At 37.1% G+C, this 24889-nt stretch overlaps 1 protein-coding gene across 1 annotated transcript in view; it reads right to left on the bottom strand.

The window, feature by feature from the left end:
- Positions 1-22614, bottom strand: part of PHF14 (PHD finger protein 14) — a gene marked incomplete at both ends in the record, with an annotated part of 164244 nt that extends 141630 nt beyond the window's left edge. Inside the window, 4 exon segments of the mRNA XM_081996362.1 lie at positions 6478-6622; positions 11359-12008; positions 22462-22591; positions 22594-22614. Coding sequence (XP_081852488.1) covers positions 6478-6622; positions 11359-12008; positions 22462-22591; positions 22594-22614 — 946 coding nt within the window.
- Positions 22615-24889: the final 2275 nt, after the last annotated feature.

Here is a 24889-nt window from a genome sequence, read left to right on the forward strand (position 1 = left end):
ATGAATAACACAAATCTGTTGAACCTGCTGACATTTATGAAATGTCTGTAAAGCTACAATCTGCAAGGTGACAAATCTTACATGTGGTTTTGACACCAAAAATCAATATGTATATTTAATTCCTGCTTAAAAAAAAATAGCAGTGAAAGTTCCTTGCAGGCCAAAAACATATAGTGAAGAAAAAAAATTACAAGTAGCTCAATATTTAAATAGTAAAACTTTCATGATTTAAAAACAGTGAAATAACTCAGAACAAAAAAAAAAAAATCAATAACAAAATATATTTGTCCTGATTTACAGAACAACAGATAACACAATGATGACGTCATTTGACATTACGATGTCAGATGTATACAGGAGCTGTAATGTTTGTTTTTCAAATGTACAAGGAACAAAAAACCACTTCATTTCACTTCGATTTAGGTATGACGGCAAAAGCAGTTTCAGAACAAAAACCGATTGTAGAAATATATCAATTTTGCTAGAAATTTGAATTTCAGTCCAAGTAAGGGTATTTGGAGCAATGAGAAGCTAAGATCATTACAGCATTCACCTGGGATGTAAAAGAGGCTGAAGTCACTGCCCAGTCCAAACCAGAGCAAGGATATTAATCTATTCTCCCATAACCAGTGCTCTGATCACATGTGGTAGTTATTCCAGAATAAACACCTAAGTCTCTTCTTTGAGTTGGTCCACTTCTATATATAAGCATTACAGTATTTATTGTAGTAGATGTTTACTCATTCTGCAGCCTAACCACAGCACGTCAAAATTGTTCCAACATACTGAGATACTAAAAAGCTTTAATACCTTACAGGTTTTCAAGAAATGGAAATCTACTTTCTGATTATTAAAGAGCAACCATAATGAAAACCCCAGCAAGCTGAGGAATGCTGCTCACCTAGTAAGCGTCTGTAGTGTCAAAATTAAAAACATAAATTTTCAAAATGTCTCAGTATACTGACTCTATTTTTTCCTCTTGTTATCACAAGTTGCAGTACTAGCTGCCAACTGAAAAACTAATTTGGTCAGATTAACATAACAGATAACGTTTTTAAACAACAGAATGCTATACACACCTTGTCAAATTTTAGAATTGTGGCTAAATGGATTATCAAATACATTAAAGCAAGCAGATGCAATTAATTAACACTAATGAACAAGATAAACTTGCAGTTCTAGACCACACTTTCAGCAGCTTTCACTTTCCAATTTCAAGTAGCTTTACAATAGTCACGCTGAGGGATTCATATTTCCCTTAAGAAGTTGAAACTAGGGGAAAAAAGTGTATTCTACTGCATGGCTTTAATTGAACTTTTGTATATTAAATCACACCTACAGTACAAAATGCGCTTGATAAAAAAATCTAAATATGCTTTTGTCAAAATCTTTCTGAAAAATTACAATATATAGATCAAGAGTTCAGAGGTTTTAAAAAACAACTGTTATTTTCATATTTTTTCCATGGTAATATTATTTTATCTGTAACAGACAGTTACTTCTTTAAATATATCATTTCAGGATCATTAAAACTGCTGAGTACAACAAAGCTTCAACTTGTTACTGTCTGCTTTCTTTTTCTATGCTGAAATAATTGTTTTGGTCCTATTAACAAAATTTTTTAAAAGCATTACTTTTGTGATTTTTTAAAATTTATAGACATGCAGATACGAAGCTGCTGCTTGATAAATCATTTCATTCTACAGTTAACCAGTTAAGCTGATGATCAAGAAGTTGTCCAATCCAACTTTCCTGTACGATAGTTGGGAATTGCTGGTGTTGGAACAGAAAGCAATGTAAGGGACATAAGGGCTCATTACAAGTAAAACTCCCAAGTAACATTACAAGGTAATCTTTACGTTCTTCCTAAAAGCACCACAGTTGTGTAGATGGTGTGTCTACTTAAGGATTGAAAGGACAACAGAGGACAGGATACACATCTTGTAAATGACATGTTTGGTTCCAGTTATTATCACCACACCTGTGACCTACCCGGCATTAAGTCAACCACCTGCCCCTTTGACTGGAAAATATGCTGAAAAAAATAAAACAACTTTTAAACACTTAGCTGAAAATACATGCTGCCTTTCCTTAGTGTTCACAAAGATTCTTAATTTTGGATCTTTAGAAAACCTGAGAGCCCCTTTTCAACTAAAGTTCATTAAATACTCATGTTTGTATATTCTTATATTACTGTATCACAACTCCACGTCTGCCACCTCCTTGAATACCTCTTACACCAAATGATAAAACTTGTTTAGTATAATATTAACCTATGAATTTAAACACATGAAAGTGAAGTTAAAACTCACAATATTTACTGTTCAACAAATGGCATCTATATATTATAGCTAAGTTGTCTATTGAAGGTATGTCGTTTTATACGGGAAACAAACTTTTTTATTGTCTAATTTTAAACTCATTGTACTCTCTCAATAGCTTTTTTTTTTTTAATGTGATTGTCATTAAAATGAAATTGCAAACAATTCAAAATGCTACCATTAAAACAATTGTTCTGAAATTTATACCACTGAAGAAGTAGAACAGGAAGAGACACCTAATTCTTGCCTTGGCTGCATCTGTTCCTCCATTTCTCTGGGAGGGAGAGTGATTTTTTGCCAGTCAAACAGAACATCTTCATACACTAACTACATCTACATATACTCTGAAACATCATCTTATTATAAAGATCATGAAAACACAAACTTTTAGGTAAACTGTAGGTTTGCAAAATTAAATGCTGTGAAATCACAGTATTCAAAATATGTTACATTCAATCCTTAACTGGACCAACAGTTTAGAATAAAGACATTAATCAATTCATGCATCATAAATTCAGAACAGTATTTTTATTTAGTAATTGGAGAGTACTAAAATACATGATTTCACAAAATGAATTTTTATACCAGACAGCAGCAGACCAGGGTAAGCAGCAAAATTAAAATGCAAAAATGTTTTACTACACTGTAAAGCATATGGCAACTACATTATTGCCTTTAGCAAGAGAAATTTTATTCCCTGCCATACACATCACAGGAAAGTAAGAAAGGAAGAGAGGGGATGGAAAAGAAACAGCTGGAAAAATGTCGAACTACTCTCATTTAATTCACAGCAACTAAGCCAAGGGCAAGAGCTGGCAAGTGTACTACCTACAGTTATGGCACATGCTATGGTATGCACCAGACATTTTCTTCAGACACGCTGCAATCAACATGTCAAAAAAACTGACACCACAGCTGGGGGTGCCCTGCTATTACATGATCTTACCACAAAAGTGTTTATCCAAAATGACAGATTAGTGTCTAAGGAAGACTCTTATGAGAATTATCTCCACACAGAAGTAAACACTCCAAAAAGCAACTGTACTACTACATATTCAGTAAGAAAGATTTTTTCTCCCTAGCAATGTAAACATTTTTCTTCTTTTTTTTTTTTTGTTTTTTGGGGGGGGGGGGGTGAGGTTGATATGTGAAATGAGAACAAATTTTTTATTGATGGACTTATTAATTACAGGCTGTTTAGACATAAAAGATGAATGCAAAGAATAAGAGTGGGTATTAAACTGAGATTCTAGAGAAAAGACAGCTGCTAAGTATCAAAATCAGTTCACATGAAATGAGGGTATTATTCTTTCCAACTGCAGGCAAACACAGGTAAACATCACTGCATTGATTTCTATCTATCCAATTCATAAATAGGAGCCTCTTCATTCAATACTGTGCTAGAAACTGCATTTTCTGAAAAACTCCTTTATGGTAGTGTCTGTGTCTTCATTTACTACTCATGCATTCAGAAGTAATGCAATGAGCCAATGACCACAGGGCAGGAGCACAGTGTCTCCAAGTTACTGAACATATGTATATATAAGATCACTGAATCAAACTGAAGCTTCAAAGGTTCCAAATCTTTTAACAAAATTTTTATTTGCTGTAAAAAATTAAACAAATTACTGAAAAAAACTCCCATTTAAAATAGTACCTGCTCTTATTTATCATTATGAAATATCGAAGTACAGAAAAAACACACTGAAATAAATGTTCATTTCTACTCAAAACTTTATTACTGTATTTACAAATTGATATACATATCTAACAACGAAACATACACATAAAATGTCAATTAAACTTCCAAATTGCATTTACCATAGAATTAAGTTCAGCTTGTTGCCAGGGAAATTTACACTTTCATCACAGTCAGCAATTACTTTCACCTACTCAGCTTGATTGTTTTTTTCTTATACTTCACCTATTCAAACAGAACTTTACAACTGCTTTGTATATGGATTTAAGTCTTCATTGTTAAAATAAACTGTAAACAGCTGAACTTTCAACCATAAGTGCAAAAAATTAACCAACATCCTTAGTCAATTAGCTTGTACAGACTGTAGAACTAGAATAAACTAGCAATTTAATTCTTCTGAATTAATCTATTTTACTCTGTTGCAATAACAACAAAAGAAACATGTACACATTGTACTCTTTCTATCAGTGGGACTACAGGGAATCTTTACCTCTAACACTTTAAAAAGAAGAATGGAAGCAATTACTTTTAGACAGATTGAACTATTAAAATTCAAGTGACTTTTGAACTATGGAACTATTTTCCTGTGAAGGAAAGCCAGCTATAATCTTACTTTTCGTAGGCACAATGGTTTAGTAGACTAAACAAAATGAGGAAGTGATCTTTTGGGGATTTTTAAGGCACTCCTCTGGAATAAAAACCAAATTTGCTATCATTTAATTCTATAAAGGCAGATCATTTTGCTATCACAATCACTGCACTTTAACATGACTAACGTACAATCATTAAATAAATCTTACAGAAGAATTCTCAGAGAGCTCCACAGCATTAGGTTTTAGATGTATGGACTGTATATGTTTGTGGAATTCTCAAATAAGCATTCATAACTATCATCAAAAACACTTTCATTCAATTTATCTCTTCTCATGAGTTAATATTAAGACTGTGCTGGGGGGTGTGTGTGGAATCTATCAAGATTCTATAAAACTAACTTTTAGTAGCTTACTGCATCTCAAATTGAATATATTCTGCACATTGCTTTCCAAAAACTTGACAGATGGAGGAAGGAATTCTGCAAGCATACCTAGACACCTAAATTTAGGGGTCTAACACTTGTTAGAGCCAACAAAGACCTGACTAATGCCTTCAAAAGCACCTACAGTGGGATTCAGCTCATCATGTATTAGGCCAACTAAATGGCTCTCTAAGCTCCATTGATGGTACTGATTAGCTCTTCAAAGGACCGCAACAGGACTTCAGGAGTTAGAGTATATGCTGACACTTAACATAAGGCACCCGAATCTGGGGACAAAAATTTCGTCTTCAGTTTCCTAATTGATGTCAAGCAAAGAATTGAACTACAGCATGAAAAACAGTGGTTTGAAACAATTTTTAATCCAGTATGGGAAAACAAAAGGGGAGTAGGGGATTAAGAAAAGCAATTCCTACCTGAAAATGCATGCTAAACAGCTCCAAAAAATTTTAAACTTATGGGAATTACATATATTAAATAAATGCCTTTTATGCTTTTTAAGAATGAAAGCCTACCTTCTTTTAATTTCAAGGATTGAACTAGCCTATCTCATTTTCCTGGGAAACCTTAAAAAAAGTGAAGCCCTAAAAAGGTATGGGATATCAGAAATGCTAAAAAAAAAAAAAAAAAAAGAAACCTTACTAATAAAGAAAAAAAACAGGTTTTGTTTTTCAACAAAATCGGTACGCCTCTCTGCTTTAGTACCTACCTTCCACCACAAGAGAAAGAACAACACACAATAAAACCTCACCTTCCATGTACGGCTGTTAAAATTCCATACGGTCACCTAAGAATTATTCCAGAAGTGTTTCTTTAAAACCAGACCGCCTACATTTATAAACACACACATAGACTAGATTCCAAAGCAATTAGCAAAACAACGATTTGAGTATGTTTTAACTTTAAAATTTCTCCATTGCAAATTGACAGTGAAAACTATGAGAAAGTTCAAGGCTAGTTTTTTTCACTTATAACTAAATGCCATGGACAATTACTTTCTCTCCTCCTCCCCATCTCTCTGCCTTTTTGGTACAGCAAAAATATTTGTAAAAAACTCTTTCCTTTTAGACCTCCTATTCTCATGATCTTATATCACAGCTATGCAATCAAATTCATACACTGAACTATGTAAGACAAAAATAAATTTAACAGAATATCCTAAAGCCCTGAAAATATAACCTATAGCTCCACTGTGATTCATTATACAGGTATCTGTAGACCATGTCCTGTCCTGTAGTTGCTTCTATTTGCTTTGCTGAAGTATAAGATGGATGTTTCACCACTACAAAGAATCCATGTAGTATCACAAAATACTACCTGCCAGAGTTCAAAGGCTTCATTTTTTTTTAAGAAAGCAAGTCAAAATTTTACTAAAAGCAAAGCATATGCTTTCCTCCCACAATGAGAATGAAGGGTTGTATTACCTTCATGTACTGTTATTCCACAGTTGTCACACTGGATTATTTCATCAGCATCTTCACTGTTATCTCCAAGACAAACGCAACAAATCAAAATATGGTCCATTTTCTGGGAACTCCAATTTTGAGACTTCTCAAGGATCAAGGAGTCCTAATATTGAAAAATGAAGACACATGGATTATGCCTGGATTTTCAATTTTAATTAAAACAAACAATTTTGAACAAACAACAAAAAAAGATGGAAAATTATTTTCATGAAAAATCAAAGCTTCTTTGTTGTGAAAACATTTAAACACTTCATTCACAAATATAAGAGCTGGGAGAAAGGATGGATACAATCTGTTCCAAATAAATCCAGAGATCTGTTAAGATCCAAAGGCCAGAGAAGTGTCTTATTTCCTCATTTCCTTATGTCTTTAAACCATTTATGCTCTACAAAAATGAACAAATACACACACCTAAGAGACCATTTAAAAGGGGAAAGAAAACCACACCAAGGCCAAAGGTGACCTTCAAACATCCCAATATTCAGAAAAATTGCTTCATTTTGTTAAAATTTGCACCTTCCAAAAAAAAAAAAAAAGTAACATGGATCTGAAAAAACTGAAAATAAACAGCTAACACATGCCTGCCAAGTCTTCATGTACATAAAACCTAACAAATTATCAACTTAGTTCTATTTTGTTGTAATGCAAATTTAGACATCTCTATGGTTTAATAAACCATATGGTTTATTAAAGCTATAACAACTTATTTTCTTCTGATTATATACAGGAGTAAGGACTTGAAGAACAAGTACATTACTCTGTTTTGGCAACCTTCAATGTGAACTACACCACTTAAAAAGAATGTGGCTTTTAATAGGGAATTTCTCTAAGGAAACAGAAGGGTGTTTCACAAATCAAATAAAGCTGTAAATGTAAGTGTACATGTAAAAAAAAAATGCAAATTTTAAGTTTTTTCATAAACACTATTTAGGTTTCTTATTTTCATTGTGAGATACAGCCACTGTCTCTTCTGAAAAGTTTCACAGCTTCCATACATTTTCTTTTATTTTTACACTAAAAGCAAACATTGAGCTTGAATTACCTTCATTAGTGATATGAAGGCATATAAGGAAGTGTGAAATTAGGCACATTAGTAAAAAATAATCATTGCAGGATAAAGAAATAGTAATAGTTTTGGAGCAGAGGCTGACAGTTCAAGCTTAAATGGCATCATTTAAAATATCAGAGATCTGAAAATATTCCAAAACTGCTGTGGTATCTTACCAGGAAAAAAAATTAAAGGTGGAAGATGACATCTCAAACATTTTTAGTCATTCCAACTCCCCATTTATGACATAAAACACAGCATCAATACTGTGCCTGTGTAGCCTAAGCTGATAAAAAGCATCACGAATGCTAGCTGAAGTAGGTATTCTTCCTCAAGGATCTTAAATTCTCACACTAATCCATGCAATTATTTGATGATAGCCTCTCAACTTGATACAGTAAGTCTCTGCACAAAATTTTCAGTGAATCATTAATGAAGTCTCTTTGTACTTCAGGTTTTTCTGGACAGGTATTTGGAGGGTAAAGGAAGGGAATCCTTGCTTGATTTTAAAGCAGTATAAAGGGGTAAAATAACCTCACCACCCAAAGCTGGGCTCAAAATAGTTTACCTCAACTCATAGAGGTGGCTTGTTATAATGTTGCTGACCTAGGAAGGTCAAACACATATTTCTAGCAGTTAGGAAAGGCTTCTGGATTTCCCACCCATTTTCTCTAAACAACGTAAGGAAACATGACCTATAAAAAAAACCCTCATCTACAGGTAAAAATGAAACATTATACAACCATTCACATCGTCATGTTTACTTACAGGAAGGCCACTAATTGTGAAAAATACAAGACTCTCCCATACAGAGTTCAGACCAAGAGAGCATTTCTTCCAGCATCCTCTTTTTAGGACAAAGTTGCAAAGCATTTTGAGGAAAGCAAGAAACTTGCACATTTTTCTCAAAAATACTGTGGCCCATCATTGCTCAAAATACCCACATTTAGATTACCATCCACATTACAGATAGGAAAAGGGCAGTAGATACTCCCTAACTGTAGCAGACTAATTGTGCAGTGACTGCAATGGGCACAGGCTTCTCAGGCACATCTCACAGCTCTACCGAAATCAGCACTGCCTTTGACTTAAACTGTTATTTGGCTTCAACAACAAAAATTTAAAAGAAATTTACTGTTAGAGAAGCCCAAGGTCCAGTAACTGAAAAAAATAAAAAACCCCACTATTACTTGAAATTAAATAAACAGACTTGCAATATAAAAGCAACACTGAAATAACACCAGCTGTTTAGGCATTGAGAATTGCCTAATACGCAAACATGGGCAAAAAAAGAAACCAGCAATGATGGAAGGGCATCTCATCCATTATGGTTTACCTTATGTGAACACAGCCAACAGGTCAAACAGAGCAGCAGAATAACTTAATTTCCTATGCAGACATGGAGAGGGAATAATCTGGAACGTATGCTGCTCTCCTCTGCTTAGTCCATGTAAGCACCTGAAAAACCCCATCCCCGAAGCTGACCCTACTTGTCTAAAGCATGGTAACTTTTATGTAGAGAAGGTAACTGCTGCCAACTCCTGAATAAGTCCTGCTCCCTACCCAAGTGAGAGAAAGCATTTCAGCTGAATCACCATGTAATTCCCATTTCTGTGGTGTCAATGAAGAAAGCTAACATTTCAAGCTATATGCCCATACACTTCTAACTTTAAAGGAATTTAAAAAAATTAAAAAATAAAATAACCACCTCACTGAGAATAGAAGAATCCCATAAAGTGCTAGCAATTCTAAAAAGAGAGAAGCACCATTTATCTACTAATGATGCTTGACCCTAGATAAGAAAGCTAAGTTTGTCTTCTGTGCTTAATACAGTAGAAAAGTACATAGAATTTCATTATAGCACAGGTTAAAATACTGTATATGCAGACCTCAAAACATTTTTGTAAAACGTAGAAAAATAAAACAAAAATCACACAGAAACAAAAAACAAACAACCCACCCTCAACACACCCCCCAGCACCCACCCCCAACAAGTAGGTAAAGGAAGGGAAGAATGCATATTAAGGACACTACTACATGTTCAGAGTTAGTTACCTGAACACTCTTCACAAATTAATCATGCATTCAGACATCTGTTTTTCTAAGAACTTAGCTTCTGTAAAGCGGTTTTGCTAGACTTGTCTGCTAGATGGGATTTTTTTTTTTTACTATTTTAAAATATTTTAGTAGTGGAGAGTATACTGTTTCAATACAGTTGAGTATCAATCGAAAAATTACAGTCTATAATCCAGTCTAAAGATACTCACTGTTGCAAGACTACTTCTTAAAGACCTATTCATAAACAGTACTTTGCTTCACATGCAGTAAAGTATCAGTTACAAAATTAGAATTTGAACTTCAAATTTTCAAATTTTGATTTTATCTTTTGTTAAATGTCCTAAATCCAAGGCAAGAACAGACTCCGAGCTCCATGCATATTAAGCAGCTTTGCAAAAGATACATCAGAGACAGTTTCTGAAACAGGGCCGGTTTTCCAATCAATGGAAATATGGACATATTCAAGAATATATCCCTAAGAATGTAGACTCACATCTCCATTCTGGTATGGGAAACAACTCTGAAAGAAAATTGCCTATCTCTATTTGAAATTCTGATCATAAGCATTGGTAGAGCACTTTCAGCTCCAGAGCCCAGAGAATATGGGGAATGACAGAGCTAGACAATGAAAGAAGATGCCTATACAAAAACTAAAAAAACCCTCCAGAATTATGCTTTTTTTTTCCCCAGTCACAATTATTACTAGTAATAAAAACAGCACAGCTCTTTCACAATCATATATATGTAATACATAACAAAGTATCAGAAATGGAGACAAATGATTCTTCCAAATACTGTTTAGTTCCCTGCCATTTTACGCATTAAAATAAATATTAAATGGAACAGCAGAACTTTAGTGTCATACCACTACCATTTATCAAATGTTATGTTGAAATTGCAACTATTTCCTGAAAATTGAATGTGGATTTTACAGCAACGCTTTTCAGTTCCTTCAAAATTTTTCTACTGCAGGACATGAAGTCAACCATCCTGACAACCTAGTATCTTAATTTTTCCCACAGGCACAACCTTTACGGCAACTGTAATTGTGCATAGGAAAAAAAAAGTTGCATTATTAAACACTTAACATACAATTTTCACATTTTGCAATCAGAAGATATTTAACATAATAATAATAGTTCCCAGATGCTTTTTAGTACTGTAAGAAATTACTTCATTTTTAAGCATTATAAGCAAACACAACATAAATTATTGTGATTATCCTACTTGATTTTAAAGCCAGTGTGTATATTTCTTGACTTAGAATTCTTCTATCAGTGAACTTAATGTTCAGACTTTGATGTTTGTCACAAAGAAGGGCTAGGATCAAGAATAACCTATCATTTAGCTATCTTATGAATATGTCACAGATGCTTTTAACTTTTAGAACATTACAGATATGCAACATTTACACTAAAACAGAACTAAAAGTCTCGCTAATACATGTTGATTTGCATACTGGACCTCCTACTTGCTTTAGAACTAATCCAACCCCTCCTAAAGCCAAAAGAATTCTCTCTATTGACTTTAGTGGCATTAGATTGGCCAAATGGTCCAAGCAACGTTATTTAATATGCAGTGCCTATTTAGCACAATTTTGCTAAATTGTTCTTTGCTTATTCCTGAAAACACAATTCCAGCCCATCAGTTTAATTTTTCAAATTAACAGAATAGCTACTGGAGAGTAGTTTCCATTTGTCAACAGATATATTATAGAAAGTTGGTTGCACTACCTCATTACTCTTGCTTTGTGAAAGAGCCAGGCTATCATTTGTCAATTCCTCATCATCTGCATTATTCCTGTTAAGAACTTTACTCTTCTTCTTCTTGGATCCTCCATCACTAGCCGTGCTGCTATTATCTTCTTCATTACCTTCCTCATCATTGTCATCCTCATCACTTCCGCTCCCATCATCTTCATCATCCTCATTATCTCCATCACTCCCCTCTTTTCGCAGTGCGTTTTTTCCTTTTTTTTTCTCAGCAGTGGGCCGCCAGTCATTGTCATCTTCACTGTCATAGTCATCCATATCATTTAGTTCTTCCATCGATACAAAATCCAGCAAAGGTCGGTTCCTGCGCAAATTCCATTTTTTTGGTTCATTTGTTTGCTCATCAGGCACAGCATCAGGTTCAGCTGCTTTCTCTTTCTCTTTCTTCTTTTTTGGCTTTTCTTCTTCATCTTCGTGCTCTTTCTTTTCAGCTTTGATTACCTCTTTGTCTGCTGCTGGCACCTCTTCTTCAGTGGAGCTTTTGGGCTGTTGCTCTTCTACTTTCTCTTCTGCGGGTTCCTCCTCCAAGATATTTTCTTCTGATTCAGTACAGGAACCTTCACCACTGTCCTTTGATGCATCTTCACTCCCATGACCACTTCCTTCAGAATCTGTTGAGCATATGAAAATTTAAAAAAAGTTCCGACACAAATGTACCCCCAAAAATAAAATCTGTTGAAGCAAGTTGTTAAACAAAAGAATGATGCATGTTCCTCCCTCATAAGGTATTCCACCTATTTTTTCAGCTGGTGTCCAAATACTGCTATTTCGAGTGGTATGTTGAGAATCTGTTAAACATGAGTGTATTTTAAGATGGCAAAAAAAAGATGGTAGAATTTATTAAATGAACATTAAATGTTCCTTTGAACTGCAGCTCATATTAATAAGCAGTAGCACAGAATAATTTCCATGTGAAGTCACATCTTAAAGAAAGACTATTCCAGTTTTTAATTTCTGGAGGCGTTTTCTAAATCTTCAAAATAAAATAGCTATCCAAAAGAAGAGATTTAAAATGACAAAATGAAGAGTTTACATTACAAGTACTAACAATAGCATGGACAATCCCACACCTTCATTTTTAGTCCAGGTTTGTTTTTCTGGATTGGGGGCTCTTTTAATTTCCAGTGTTATTTCACATATTAATCCCACATAAAATATGCCTCATTCAGTGTTGCAGCTGCACAACAATGCGTAAGTTCTAACCTTATATCCCTCATACAATATTGTTCTGTGTGTAGTCACTATTTCTATTAACATAGGCCAGTTTGTGCAATAGAAATATAACAGAAGACGATTTGTATGAAAAAAAAATCACAAAACTAAGGCTGTATCAAGTACATGTAAAAAATATTGGAAAAAGATGATGAGAAGTTGTTAAATTTTATAAACATCATCCACCTTGACTATCTCTCATCTTATAATCACCTACTACTTTTAATTTACGGTATTATTTTTAATGAACAAAAGCTCAGAGGTTATTTTTTAAAAGTAATATAAAGTTTGATCTAATGCAGGGATCAATTAGGCAATGGCTACGGTCGTCAGTTTGTTCAGAGCCATCACCAAGTTCCTGATGCACTGTCACACACATACAAAGAAGAAACACGTTGATGCTTGCAAATTAAAAAAAAAAAAAAAATCCTTAATTGCTTTAGTTACCACACCAAAAAAACACCACTCAGTATCACCTTACACAGAGAATTTCTGTGCACATCCATCTCTGTACAAAGCCAAATAAACAAACAGTGGGGCCACTGTGCTACACATATCACATGGCATTTATTTCCACCCCACAGAACACTGTCTATGACTAGCCAGTAGCTCAGCTGTTACTTCAATATAATGGTCAATTTTGTCTCTTCCTGCATATACCTGTATGTGTAAATATTTGATGAAGAGATTATATAATTACAAAAAAAAAATAAAAATCCATCAGCACTACTACTATTGATGAGTCCCCCTGTGCAAGCTAATAGAAAGTAAAACTCTCCTGCAAACGTTCTAACCTTTAGAGAGAAGGGAGGTGGGGCGGGAAGAGATAATGCAGTAACAAGAGTTATTGTACAGTCTTTTGAGAAAAGAGTAATTCAGTCATTTCCCTATGCCTACCAGCCTTAATGGTAGTAATGGAAGTACAACATAATTAACTGAAGTTTTGAAATGGCACAACACTCTTCAAGCATGTCTAAAAAATAAAAAACAGTATTAACCAATATGCAATCTAAAGAAATATTTTTAAATTACAGTAACTTTGTGTGGATACATATTCATGGAACTGTTATAGTGGGTCCAGAGAAGGGCCACAAAAATGGCCAGAGGGCTGAAACACTTCTCCCTATTCTTCGAAGAAAGGCTGAGAGATTTGGGGTTGTTCAGCCTGGAGGAGGCTCTGAAGAGATCTTACTGCAGCCTTTCGATATATAAAGGGAGGTTATACAAAAGAGATACTTTTACCAAGGCCTGTAGTAACAGGAAAAAGGGGACTGGTTTTAAACTGAAAGAGCGTAGGGTTTAGATTGAGCATAAGAAAGAAACTTTTTACGATGAGGGTGGTGAGACCCTGGAACAGGTTGCCCAGAGAAGCTGTGGATGCCCCATCACTGGAAGGTTCAAAGTCAGGTTGGATGGGGCTTTGAGCAACCTGACCTAGTGAAAGATGTTCCTGCCTACAGCAGGGGGGTGGCCTAGATAATCTTTAAAGGTCCCTTCTAACCCAAACCATTCTATGACATTTGCCAGCTCTCACAAATACTTCACAAGGAACTCCTAAAGCTAGATTCTCGACTAGACATTTATATTATAGATTAAAAGCCATATGTATGTTTAAAAGCAAAATGTATTTTTGTATCTCATTTCACAGTTTGAGTGCCAATCTGCACCTCTTGTCTCACTGTAAAGAAGGTAGTATAGGGGTTTGCCATGTTAAAATTAACTGGATTTTTAAGTTACTTTATATTGTTGTCTTTTGTTTAACTTCACCACCATAACTCCATGACTCCAGTAATTTGTTTGGATGCTTTAATTGTGCTGTTCCATTTCTAAATATGCTTAGACTTCTTGTGAATTTAAGCTTCCACTTCATTTTGGGGGAGATCTGAGACTGGGTATAGTTTGATCTTTATCAGCACTCTCAATTACCAACAGTGATTCTTGTACATCAATACTACACTACTGAGGATACTCTGTGGCTGCTTTATGCCATGCAAACAATATAAAGCAGAGAACAAGTAAACGTTAGTTTCATTCGCTTCGCTCCTTCAAATTTTCTTTGCCTTCTGCCTGCACATTATGCTTTGTGCTCTCCTGTCTGCATGCACGTAGACGCCAGAGATACTATAGGTAAGGGATATCCCCTTCTGTCTGAATGCATCCGCTGTGATAGGTGCTTTTCTAGAAAGAGCTATTCTGTGATAACAGCTATTTTTGCAGGTGTTCTTCTGTCAGATACACTTTCAGTTAGGAAGGGGCTATAGCATACAATTTTCTCCTTGAAAGAAATTCCTAAAAGAATGGCTCTTTCAAATTGGCAGCCATGTCATTCCCTACAGGAGAGAAGTCAAGTTACTCTCAGTGAAAGATGGGGCCAGATACACTGCCAAATAGCGAAGCACACAGAGTTCCACTGAGAACAAATATGAGAGAACAGTTGTGAGAAAAGCATCATTCATTTCTGTACACCTTGTATCTTTAGCTCTACTGAGCGCAACAGCAGTTGGCAGTCAGATCTAAAAAGGATAATTCTGAGAGGAATTCCCCAGGACAGAACATTATGCTCCAGAATTAACATAAGAAAAAGCATAATAAAGATAAACAAAAGTGACTACTAATCTCCACATCAGCCGTGGAGTCTTGTATAATACCTTATGTGCAAGACTTCAGAGGAAAGTACTGAAATCACTACACCAGTTTAAAAAAAATCCTCCCCAGCTTTTGCAGGGCCATTTTACAAGCAACTTTAAACATGGTACCCCGTGATTTTTTTTTTTTTTAACACATTCTAAGAAAATCCACGTATACAGAGAGTAAGTGCTACACTACATCAGTACATAGCCACCCGCCCACAGAAGACAGGCTGATTCTTCAATGCGGTATTTAGCTCAACAAGCAGCTCTGTAAAAACAAGCAATAAAGCTGCTTTTTAAGTGAACTCTGAAGGATAAGCTAGTTAAAGGAAATCATGGCCCCAATTTGGGGCTTGCCTCTTTCACTAACAAAGCCCAACAAACTCCAGATAGCAGAAGAGAAGCATCTGGAATAATTCTGGAATTTTTTTTTTTTTTTTTTTTGCATTGAGTCCTGTCTGGTTGAGTCTTACCCAGGTGCTCAAAGCTGTATACAAAGAACACAATCCAGGATCCTGGATCATTGAAAAGGAGTGAAAAACCTGAAAAACTGAGCATGCAATACAGAAAACAAACTACCATATCTGAAGTTATTCCTGCTAAATAATGTTGTTCAATAATAATCTATAAGCATCATGTAAGAAGTCATCCAGCCCACGGCGTGCTTCACAAAATCCTCTTTTTGAGGACGCTAACAAAGAACAGGCCACAGGTGAGGTAGCCGTAAGCAGGACATCAATTCTTTTGGAGATTAAAACCACTCAACCACCATCACCCTGTCTAGTGGTCCCCTAGCCTCTCTCTCCCAATCGCAAGGTGGACAACCCATCTTTGACACGGTGATGTGAAATTACACGGCTATCTTTCCTGAAACACCATGTTATGCACCATGCACAATCCCTCACACAGGTTGCCTGCAACCTGACAGACAGGGAAAGTGGAAAGCACTGCAAAAAGTGTTTGTCAACAACAGCCTCCGCCCATAAACTTCCTTACAAGAACAGCTCCAGAGTCACAAAAACTCCTCTGCACATGCTATACCAAACGTGTGTAAAAGCAGCTGTATTTCCTATACATCTGATCTAGAAATTGCAAATAATTTTGAAGACTCAAAAATACCTTAAGGAAATGCTTAACCTAACTACAAAGTTAATATTAATATTAATAACTGCATGTAAAAATAAGGCAGGAAAACCTAGATCATATATGGAAAATATGAACTTTTAAATTGCCAAAGGCAGAGTTGTGTGACTGATAAATTCCTGATCACATTTGTTTATTAGACTAAAGCCACAGAGGTCCATTATGCCAAGACCAATACAACTATACTGAAAAGGCTTAATATTTCACTTTCAACATCACTTCAAAACAGAGAACCTAGCATCAGTTAGATATATGCCACTGGCTTTCTATGCTATTTTGCCAAGTATGATGATTAAACATCGGCAGGCTACTAGCAATTCAACACTGGTAATGCTGGCAGTTAAAAAAAAAAAAAAAAAATATGAACTTTCCAAAGTAACATAATCAAGAACATACAAAACTAAACCAACATAAATTAAGATGTTACTGCTGTAAGGAGAGAAATTCACTTCTCAAATAGTGTTTTGAAAAAAAGTATCTAAACTTTGTATTAGCTGCATATGTAGACTGGGCAGAACAGGAATGAATGAAACTGATCATGGATCTGCAATTACACTTGTTTCAGAAGTATTTAGTTTAATAGAAAAAAGGATGGCAGAGGAACATAAATGACAGTTGTGTAGTGAGCAATTTCCTCACTTCTACACTAGCTGCAATTATGTTACACAGCATTTAGTAGATGTCTATTCAATTCATAAAAGCACGCAAAAATAAAGGTTGCCAATCCCGAGTCATTGGGAACTGCCTCATTTACAATGTTCTAACATAGATGGAGTTGGAGGTGGTTACCCTACCTCCTGAATTTGCTTGGTATTTCCCAGTTACAGACACTGTCCTCAACTATTTCTTAACGTTACCAACGTTTACTTGTTTGAGATATAGTATTGCATGCCCCATGACTTCCCTCAGCAAAGCTGCAGTCCTAAATAATCCTTAAAATTGGATTCCAAAGCAAATTCTTGAATAGTGAGCTAGAATAGGTATTTTGCCCAGAAACACCTAAGAGTTTCACATCTTGTATGAGGGAAGTGACACCTGGGAGACAGTTGAACAAGTGTCTGGGACATGCTAAGTCTCTGAGGAACTGTGACGAGTATATGCTCAAGAAACACTTGAAACATCCCATCCTCACTGAGCATGTCCAGACTCTCAGAGGTGGCCAGGCTGCAAACAGGCTGCAAAAATCCTACCAAGCTGGAGTTTATAAAGCACAGAAGAACCTTCTCCATGTGGCAGGAAATACACAAGAGATGGACATACATACAAAAAAAAGAGGAGATGCAAAAGAAAGTAAAGTTGGAGTAGTAAAGTAGAAGACCATGAAAATCCTGTTCAAGACTGACTGAACAAGCAGAACAACACTGAACTGATGAGTAAGGGCTCCATAAGGGACAAACAGATTGGAAAGACGAGACACAAAGAGTCACAGTAGGGGGAAAACAAAGAAAAATAATGTCATGCCACCACTAAATCCACCCTGCCCAGACACTGGAATGAAAGTCTTAACTTTCTGTTACATTACTCCTCTGCTGTCAGTAAACACACAGAAGAACAAAAATCTCAGTGTTTTCAAAGAGAACGCAAGTTGAAAATGCCCATCAGTCACTCCAAAGTGTTATGTCAAGTGGCAGACATCTATATGGATAAAAGACCTCAACTGGGATGAAGATAATCCAAGAGAACATAATGCCTGTATTTTCCATTTTCTCAATAGGAAAAAGCCCTTAGGAATTCCACTCTGAGGCACTACACATTACAGTTGCAAATTCAAGCCTTGAAATGATTTAACAATTAAGATTGTGCAATTATGTGATAATTTAATAATGATTAGCTATTCAGTATTTTCTCCTACCTTCACGGTCTGCTGAAACAACCTACAACTTTTCTGTTGCATATCCTTTAAATTTATTCTCAAAAACAAACGTATTGGTTCCTTCATCAATATTTCAGTAGTGTTTATCACTACAGTATTTTGGTGCTTCGCAAACATTTCTTTATATTACAATATCCTGTGCAGAAAAGCAAAAGTGGAATCTCCATTGTGCTAAGAGGAAACGAATTACAGAAAGATAAAGATATTTGCAACTTTTTATTTCTAGATCAAGTCACAAGATTTTCAGAATACCTAATATATGCATTTATATAAATCATTACACATTTTAAACACAGCTCCTACTGACCTCAATTGCAATAATGGTACATAATATTTATGCAAGTCAGGCTCCACGCTCAACACCAAAAAACCAAACATTTACAAATGTCTCTAAAAATTTAAGTGTAGGAGACTTGTAGCAGAAGTAGTGACAGAATCCAGTTCTTCAAGGCAACATTCAGCTACACTCTTCTTAGCTATACTGAGACAGACAGACAGTCCTTAAATTCAAACATCATTCTTGTTCAGGGACCACACACGATCTCTCTGGATCATTTCAATTTCAGTGTATGAGCTGCCAAGACTGACCGACTTCACCGATGAGAGAGAAGAAAAGTAGTAAATCCTTGCTTTGGAATCCTGCTGGGAATTATTCTACAACTATACACTGATTTCTGGCATCAGTATACCTCCAGCTGCTCTCTTTAAATAAAAAAAAAAAAAATATTAAAAAATTAAGGAAAAAAAGTATGCTCTAGTTAACTTAAAAGCAAAACTTCAAATAACTGATCTGTATTGTGAAACATGCTATTGAAAAACTTCAGTTGAGTATATCTCAGTACCATCACTTCAAGTCACATATTTGTACGCTCTGACTCCAAAGGGACAGTTCTTTTAATTGATCCCACATTAAGATTACATACGACATTCTTACTTAAGGAACAAATTCTTCAAGACGTTTATAAAAACCAGAAAAACAGAGTACTTTAAAATATGGCATTACTACTTCCTATTTCGTAGAAACAGAGAAGCCATTAAAAAATTACTTCATTCAATATTTAACAATGAAAGGCACACAGGCCTAAAAACTATTTACATTAAGTAAATTTACAAGAACATAACAGTTCTAAAGTCAGTTTCCCTACAGAGATGTCAGAATGAGGGTATCTTTAATATGGAAAAGGCAGTAATTGTCTGTTGGTGTGACCTAAATCCAAAAGAAAAGCAATTAACTACACTGTAAGTAAAGGCAATAGTTTCTATGGATTTTTTTTGTGTGTGTGTGGAAATGGAACTTAGGTGACTAGAAATAGTTTCTGTAATGAAAAAAGTTTACTGAGACATCAGGGCTCTGAACACAAAAATTCAAAAATACTGACTCCTTCCTGAAAGTACTTAATACCAACTTCTCAAATCCTTACTGCATCTTAATATTCCCAGAAATCTGATAGAACAATAAACATGTGTAAAAGCTTGAATGTTCAGGATTCAGTCCTCCTAGACTTGTACAGTATCAGTCTACTAGCACATATCACAACATCCTAAAGCTCATGCATATGGATACAAAATAATCAACAGGGAGTAAAAAACTTCAGAATTCTTTTAATTCAGTTTTTAAATAATCTTTTTTAACTTTTAATTTCTTTTTTTTTTTTAAACACCTACATATGCATCTATGAATCAAATAAACATACATTGCAAAGCTGTGGAATTACTATACTTACAGGATTTTTCTGAGTGCATGAGTAGAACTTATGGTCATTTTCAATGTTGAAAGATTGTTTCCTCCTTCTGTCACACTTATTTCCCTTTGTAATCAAACTATGCAATGAAATTCTGAATTTGTTCAAACAAATATTAAATACTGACTTTCAACAGGCTGCACATGGAGAAACCTCTATGGTCACTGAAAGAAGAGCAGCAGCCCTGACTGTACTGGAGAAATACACATCATGCTTTGAAGGCTGAATCCACAGTGAAGAAAAGGAAAACCTGTTTTCTATTAGCAACAATCCAGAATTCATCTAGTATGGCTGCTTGTGTGTGTACACAGATATTGTTTATATAACTTTGAAATTATCAATTTTACTTACACATGTGTATGTAAAGAAGCCCCTTATTTTAGCACTTCTTCCATCTGAATCTAAATGGACTACGTACAACCAAATTGAACGCTATGTTATGCCAGCTTCATTCTAAATTAGCACTGATGTTTCAAATACCCTGCAACCATTCATTTAACTTGTGTTACACATACAAAATGCTTCTTTTTCTTCCAACTTCAGAGTTTATATGTTTAATAACTTTCTATTCCCCAACTTCCCCAAGCCCTCACAACTTTCTCCCTTCACATTGAAAATCTTTGAATAAAGTGTAAAATGTCAAACTCTGCTGCTGTTTCAAAGTGTTTTCTCTAAATTTTAAATTTTATTAAACATAACATTGATTTCTACAAGTGATAGATATACGTTCTGAGATGTTAAAACAACACTCAATCAGGTATATGAACACAAAACGGTAGTTAGAAAAACATTTTATAAGTAGAACTTGTTTTTTTCTCATACGCTTGTTTCAATTCAGTGTGTTTTTTTTAAAGGAAAACCCATCCAAGTTCCTCAAAATGAAACTGAGATTGAAATACTCTCAAGGTTAGACACTGTCGTCCCCCCCCCATGTGTACATACGAAATCCTAAAAATCAAAGAGGATATCAATTACAAATTAACCCTCTACATTTAGACATAGTTGAGTAAGGAAGCTTTATTCATTATTTTTAATTAATGAATTATTGTCTTTTAATGAAATAATATATTGCTCTGAATTATGTGTCCACCTCCCATACTCCATTTCCAATTTTCTTTTTCCCTTAAATCCTGCCTACACTACTGTTCCAGAATAGGGAGATATTCATTGGGAACTAAAAACAATTTCCTTTTACAGCAAATTGTCTTTAAAAAAAGGCAATGCCCTTACTCAAAAAAAAGGGATCAAAAATCCCCAAAACAAGATTAAAAAAGTAAATGAAACAAGCCACCAAAAATCTTAGCATGAAATTGGTAAGACAACATCAGTTTTACTCTCTTAAGTCACTGCAGCCTGCTTCTACCAGACCAACCAAGGGAAACATGTCTAAGCTTGGGGAACACAAACAAGGAGCATCAGGGCATATCTTAAGACTGGCAATGGAGAAATGATTATTAAGCATTAAGTTCATTAATAAGGAGAAGCTTGCCAGATGTTAAAAAATAAGCCCTTAAACGGAGATGGCAAATATTTTTGCAAGATATGTTCACATGAAAACATACATCAGCAACCCCAGTGCAGAAATAACAAAGTTAAGCTTTTTGACAAAATGCCATAATGCTTCCCTTACATCTTACACATCCTGCATCTCTTTGCTTATTTCCCTAAGCATACACCACAGAACATCCCATGTGCAGTTTATACACAAACACGGTCCTGCCCCTTCTTTCCCTTCCCTCCAATAAACTTGAATTTATTAATTTTATTTTGGCACCTTGCTTACTTTCAGTTTCTGTGGATGTTCACTGCAGATATAGGAATCTGCACATATAGAAAAGGCTACAGAACAAAAACACTCTGAGACGAGGACTTCCTTTCTAGTATGAAATGGGTACACCTTTCTGCATAGCTATCTGAATGGACATCTTAAGTTCGTCTACTGTAAAAAACAATAAAAAACTGAACATATTATCTTTCTGCTTAAGGTTTTCACTCACCAAGTGGAATTAATCTTGAGAAACAGGCAAGTTCCTAAGACCAAAACAAACTATTATCTAGACTTATTCAAAACAAAACAGCTTTAGAACATTCTTATTTCAATACTAAATGCAATGAATATTTCAAAAATTATCTCTACATTGAAGAAATAAAAAGCAAAAGATATAGCTAAGCCAGTCAGCACAGAAGCTACCCAAATGCTTCTGCCAAAACTTGTTCGATAATCATGAGTTTTCTGTTGAGAAAAAAATAATACCGATTGAAATACTGTATGTTTTGTTTGATCAGGTTTTTTTTATCCACAGCACAAAAATTTCCAGTTATCCAACTGAGTCACTGAACTTTAAGTGGCTTCAAGTCCCAACAGTTCACCAATACCATTCTGTCTCCCATATGATATTAAATGAGGAACCATAAAACAAAAATGAGATAATTCTGAACCGAGGAGATGAGGAAGCATATTTACCTGAAGCATCTCCAACTTTAAAATCACTGTCATCAGAGCTATCATAATCTAAAGCTTCCAGCAGCGAAGCTGCCAAAGGCTTCACTTGTCTCCTCTTCGAACTGCGGTCCACTGCAGGAAAAAAAAAAACACAGTATTGTTACTACGTGGCATAATGAGAATTCGGCCTCGTCAAAGATATTTAAATGAAAAGGAAAGGCAGGAGAGCCGTGACAGGCAGGGGCAGTCTCCGCCACACCGCCCGAACAGCAGCCCGCAGATCCCGCCGGCACGGGGGTCCCGGCGACATTCGTTGCCACAGGTGAGGGAGAGGAGCGGCGGCACGCACGCCGGCAAGGGCTCGCCCACAGCCAACCAGCCAGGAGCTGCCTGCCCGCCGGGGCAACCGCGCTCCCTTCAGGCGCCGGGAAACAACACGGCACCGCACCGTCCGCGGCTCCCGGGCTGCCCGCAGCGCCGGGCACCGGCAAGCACCCCGGGGAGGGGCTGGGCGGCCACTGGGGTCGCCCGAGGCCCCCAGAGCCACCAGCACCTCCGGACGTAGCGCCCTGGCGGGATCCGCCAGCGACGAGAGGCACGGGGAAAGGACTGCCGGGCCGCCTGAGGGACGGCAACGCACGCGCGCGCCCGCCCGGGCGAGGGGGGCGCTCCGCGGGCACCCCGGTATCTGCCCGGGACAGGGGCGGGAAGAGCCGCTGAGGATCACTTACTAAAGCCTGCGCAGGTGAGCAGCGGACGGGCAGGGGCCCTCGGGTGCAGCGCCACGGAGCCGCCGAGCCCCGGGCCCCTTCCCCAGACAATGGGCACGGCGGCGACCCGGATGCAGACCCGCGCCCGCCCGCCCGCCGTGGCCGATCCCTCTGCTGCGCCTGCGCACCTGCCCGCCGCCGACGCCGCGGCGCCTGCGCGGTGCGAGCGCGCCTGCGCGGCGCGAGGTGAAGCCGCGGAGAGGGGCAGCGCCCGTCCTCCCCCCGCCGCTTCCCGCCTCTCCCGGGGCCGCGGCGGGGGGAGCGTCCCGGCCAGCGCTGGGATCTCCCGTGGGGAGAGATACGGGTAGTCCCGGGAGTCAGGAGCACCTAAGAAACTCTCAGTGCAGACCCATTCGTTCTCAGGGGGTGCCTGTTCAGGATCTCATTTATTAGGAAAAGCGGTTCAAAAACCAGCCTGGCGCTTCCTCGCTTCCCCCGTGTGGAAACGAAGCATCATAAAACTTCTTCTATTTAACCTCTATGCTAAGAGCTGAGTTCCTTATGGGCTTCGTTACATTGTCAAGCACGTTCTCGCACTCTTGAAAAGTAGCAAGCCGTTGCATTTGGAGAAAAAAAAAAAAAGGAATTTTTTGTGTGACCGCATCACATGAGTCCAGGAGCTAGGGACAAAACCTAATGGTGACAGATCAACGGCGAAAGAGAGCAACACAGGGCTGTTGCCTTCTGCAAAAGAGTCCCAATGCCTACTCGGTCGCGAGGACCACCCCCAGCCCCAGCGCACACACAGTATTCCCAGGCCCCCATGTACAATGAGCCAGCTGCACAAAACCTTTATGAGGTGTTTAAAAAAAAAAACCTAAGGGAATAATCTGTTTTTTTGGCTTTTTCTTCAAAGCTGCTTTTTTAGTTAGAAGAAGGGGGACATCTTAAAGAATTGATGTTCTGACATACTGGTATGACTTCAAGAGCTTGAGGATCAAGAATAGTGCTCATTATGAAAGCTTGCAACAGAGTCGTAAGAGCATGATTGGAAGGTATGTGTTTAACGATGGACAGATGCACGTAGGGTCAAACTAGTTCTATGATGAAGCATGGAGGGAACGTAAAGTTTGGCACATACACGGTCTGTGACAGGAGCCTGTGCTACATTTGGCACAGCTCTGCGTGTCACCCACACAAGCCTTCCCAGAGCCAAAACTTCCCGTGGTATTGCAAAGGCAGGCGGTGTGTTGCGGGTGTGTTAGATGGCTGGTTGGTGTATGATATAATCATGCACCTGAAATACTTTCAGTAATAATTTTCTGTGTTTCAGATACTGAGTATTTTGGGAGGGCAGAAAATTCCAAACAAAAATGTGAATTCTGTGTTCATTCTGTGCTTGAATTCCCTAAGTTTTTTGTAGCACATTATCACATCCGTAGTTGATGAGTTCACACTGGCACCTCCTGTTTCCTTCACCAATTCTTTGGCTACATAGGTAGCCTGACTGCAAAACTAATTCCTTTCCTGAATGTGATTTTGCCAGCCCTACCCAAATATGCTATCAGCCCATGCAGTCTAGTCTTTCTTTCAAAACTTTGATCAGCTTCTCTCTTCCAGTAGGAGTTGCATATGTCTTAGCTTTTCACTTCTTAAGGTTTTTTTCCCTTTAAGTGGCATCCCCATCCTACTTTCTCTTCACACACAATTTCAGTCTTAATAGGACAAGCAGCAGGGCT

Source organism: Phaethon aethereus (assembly GCF_964289735.1).
Source record: "Phaethon aethereus genome assembly, chromosome: 2".
In the NCBI taxonomy this organism is placed as follows: Eukaryota; Metazoa; Chordata; class Aves; order Phaethontiformes; family Phaethontidae; genus Phaethon; species Phaethon aethereus.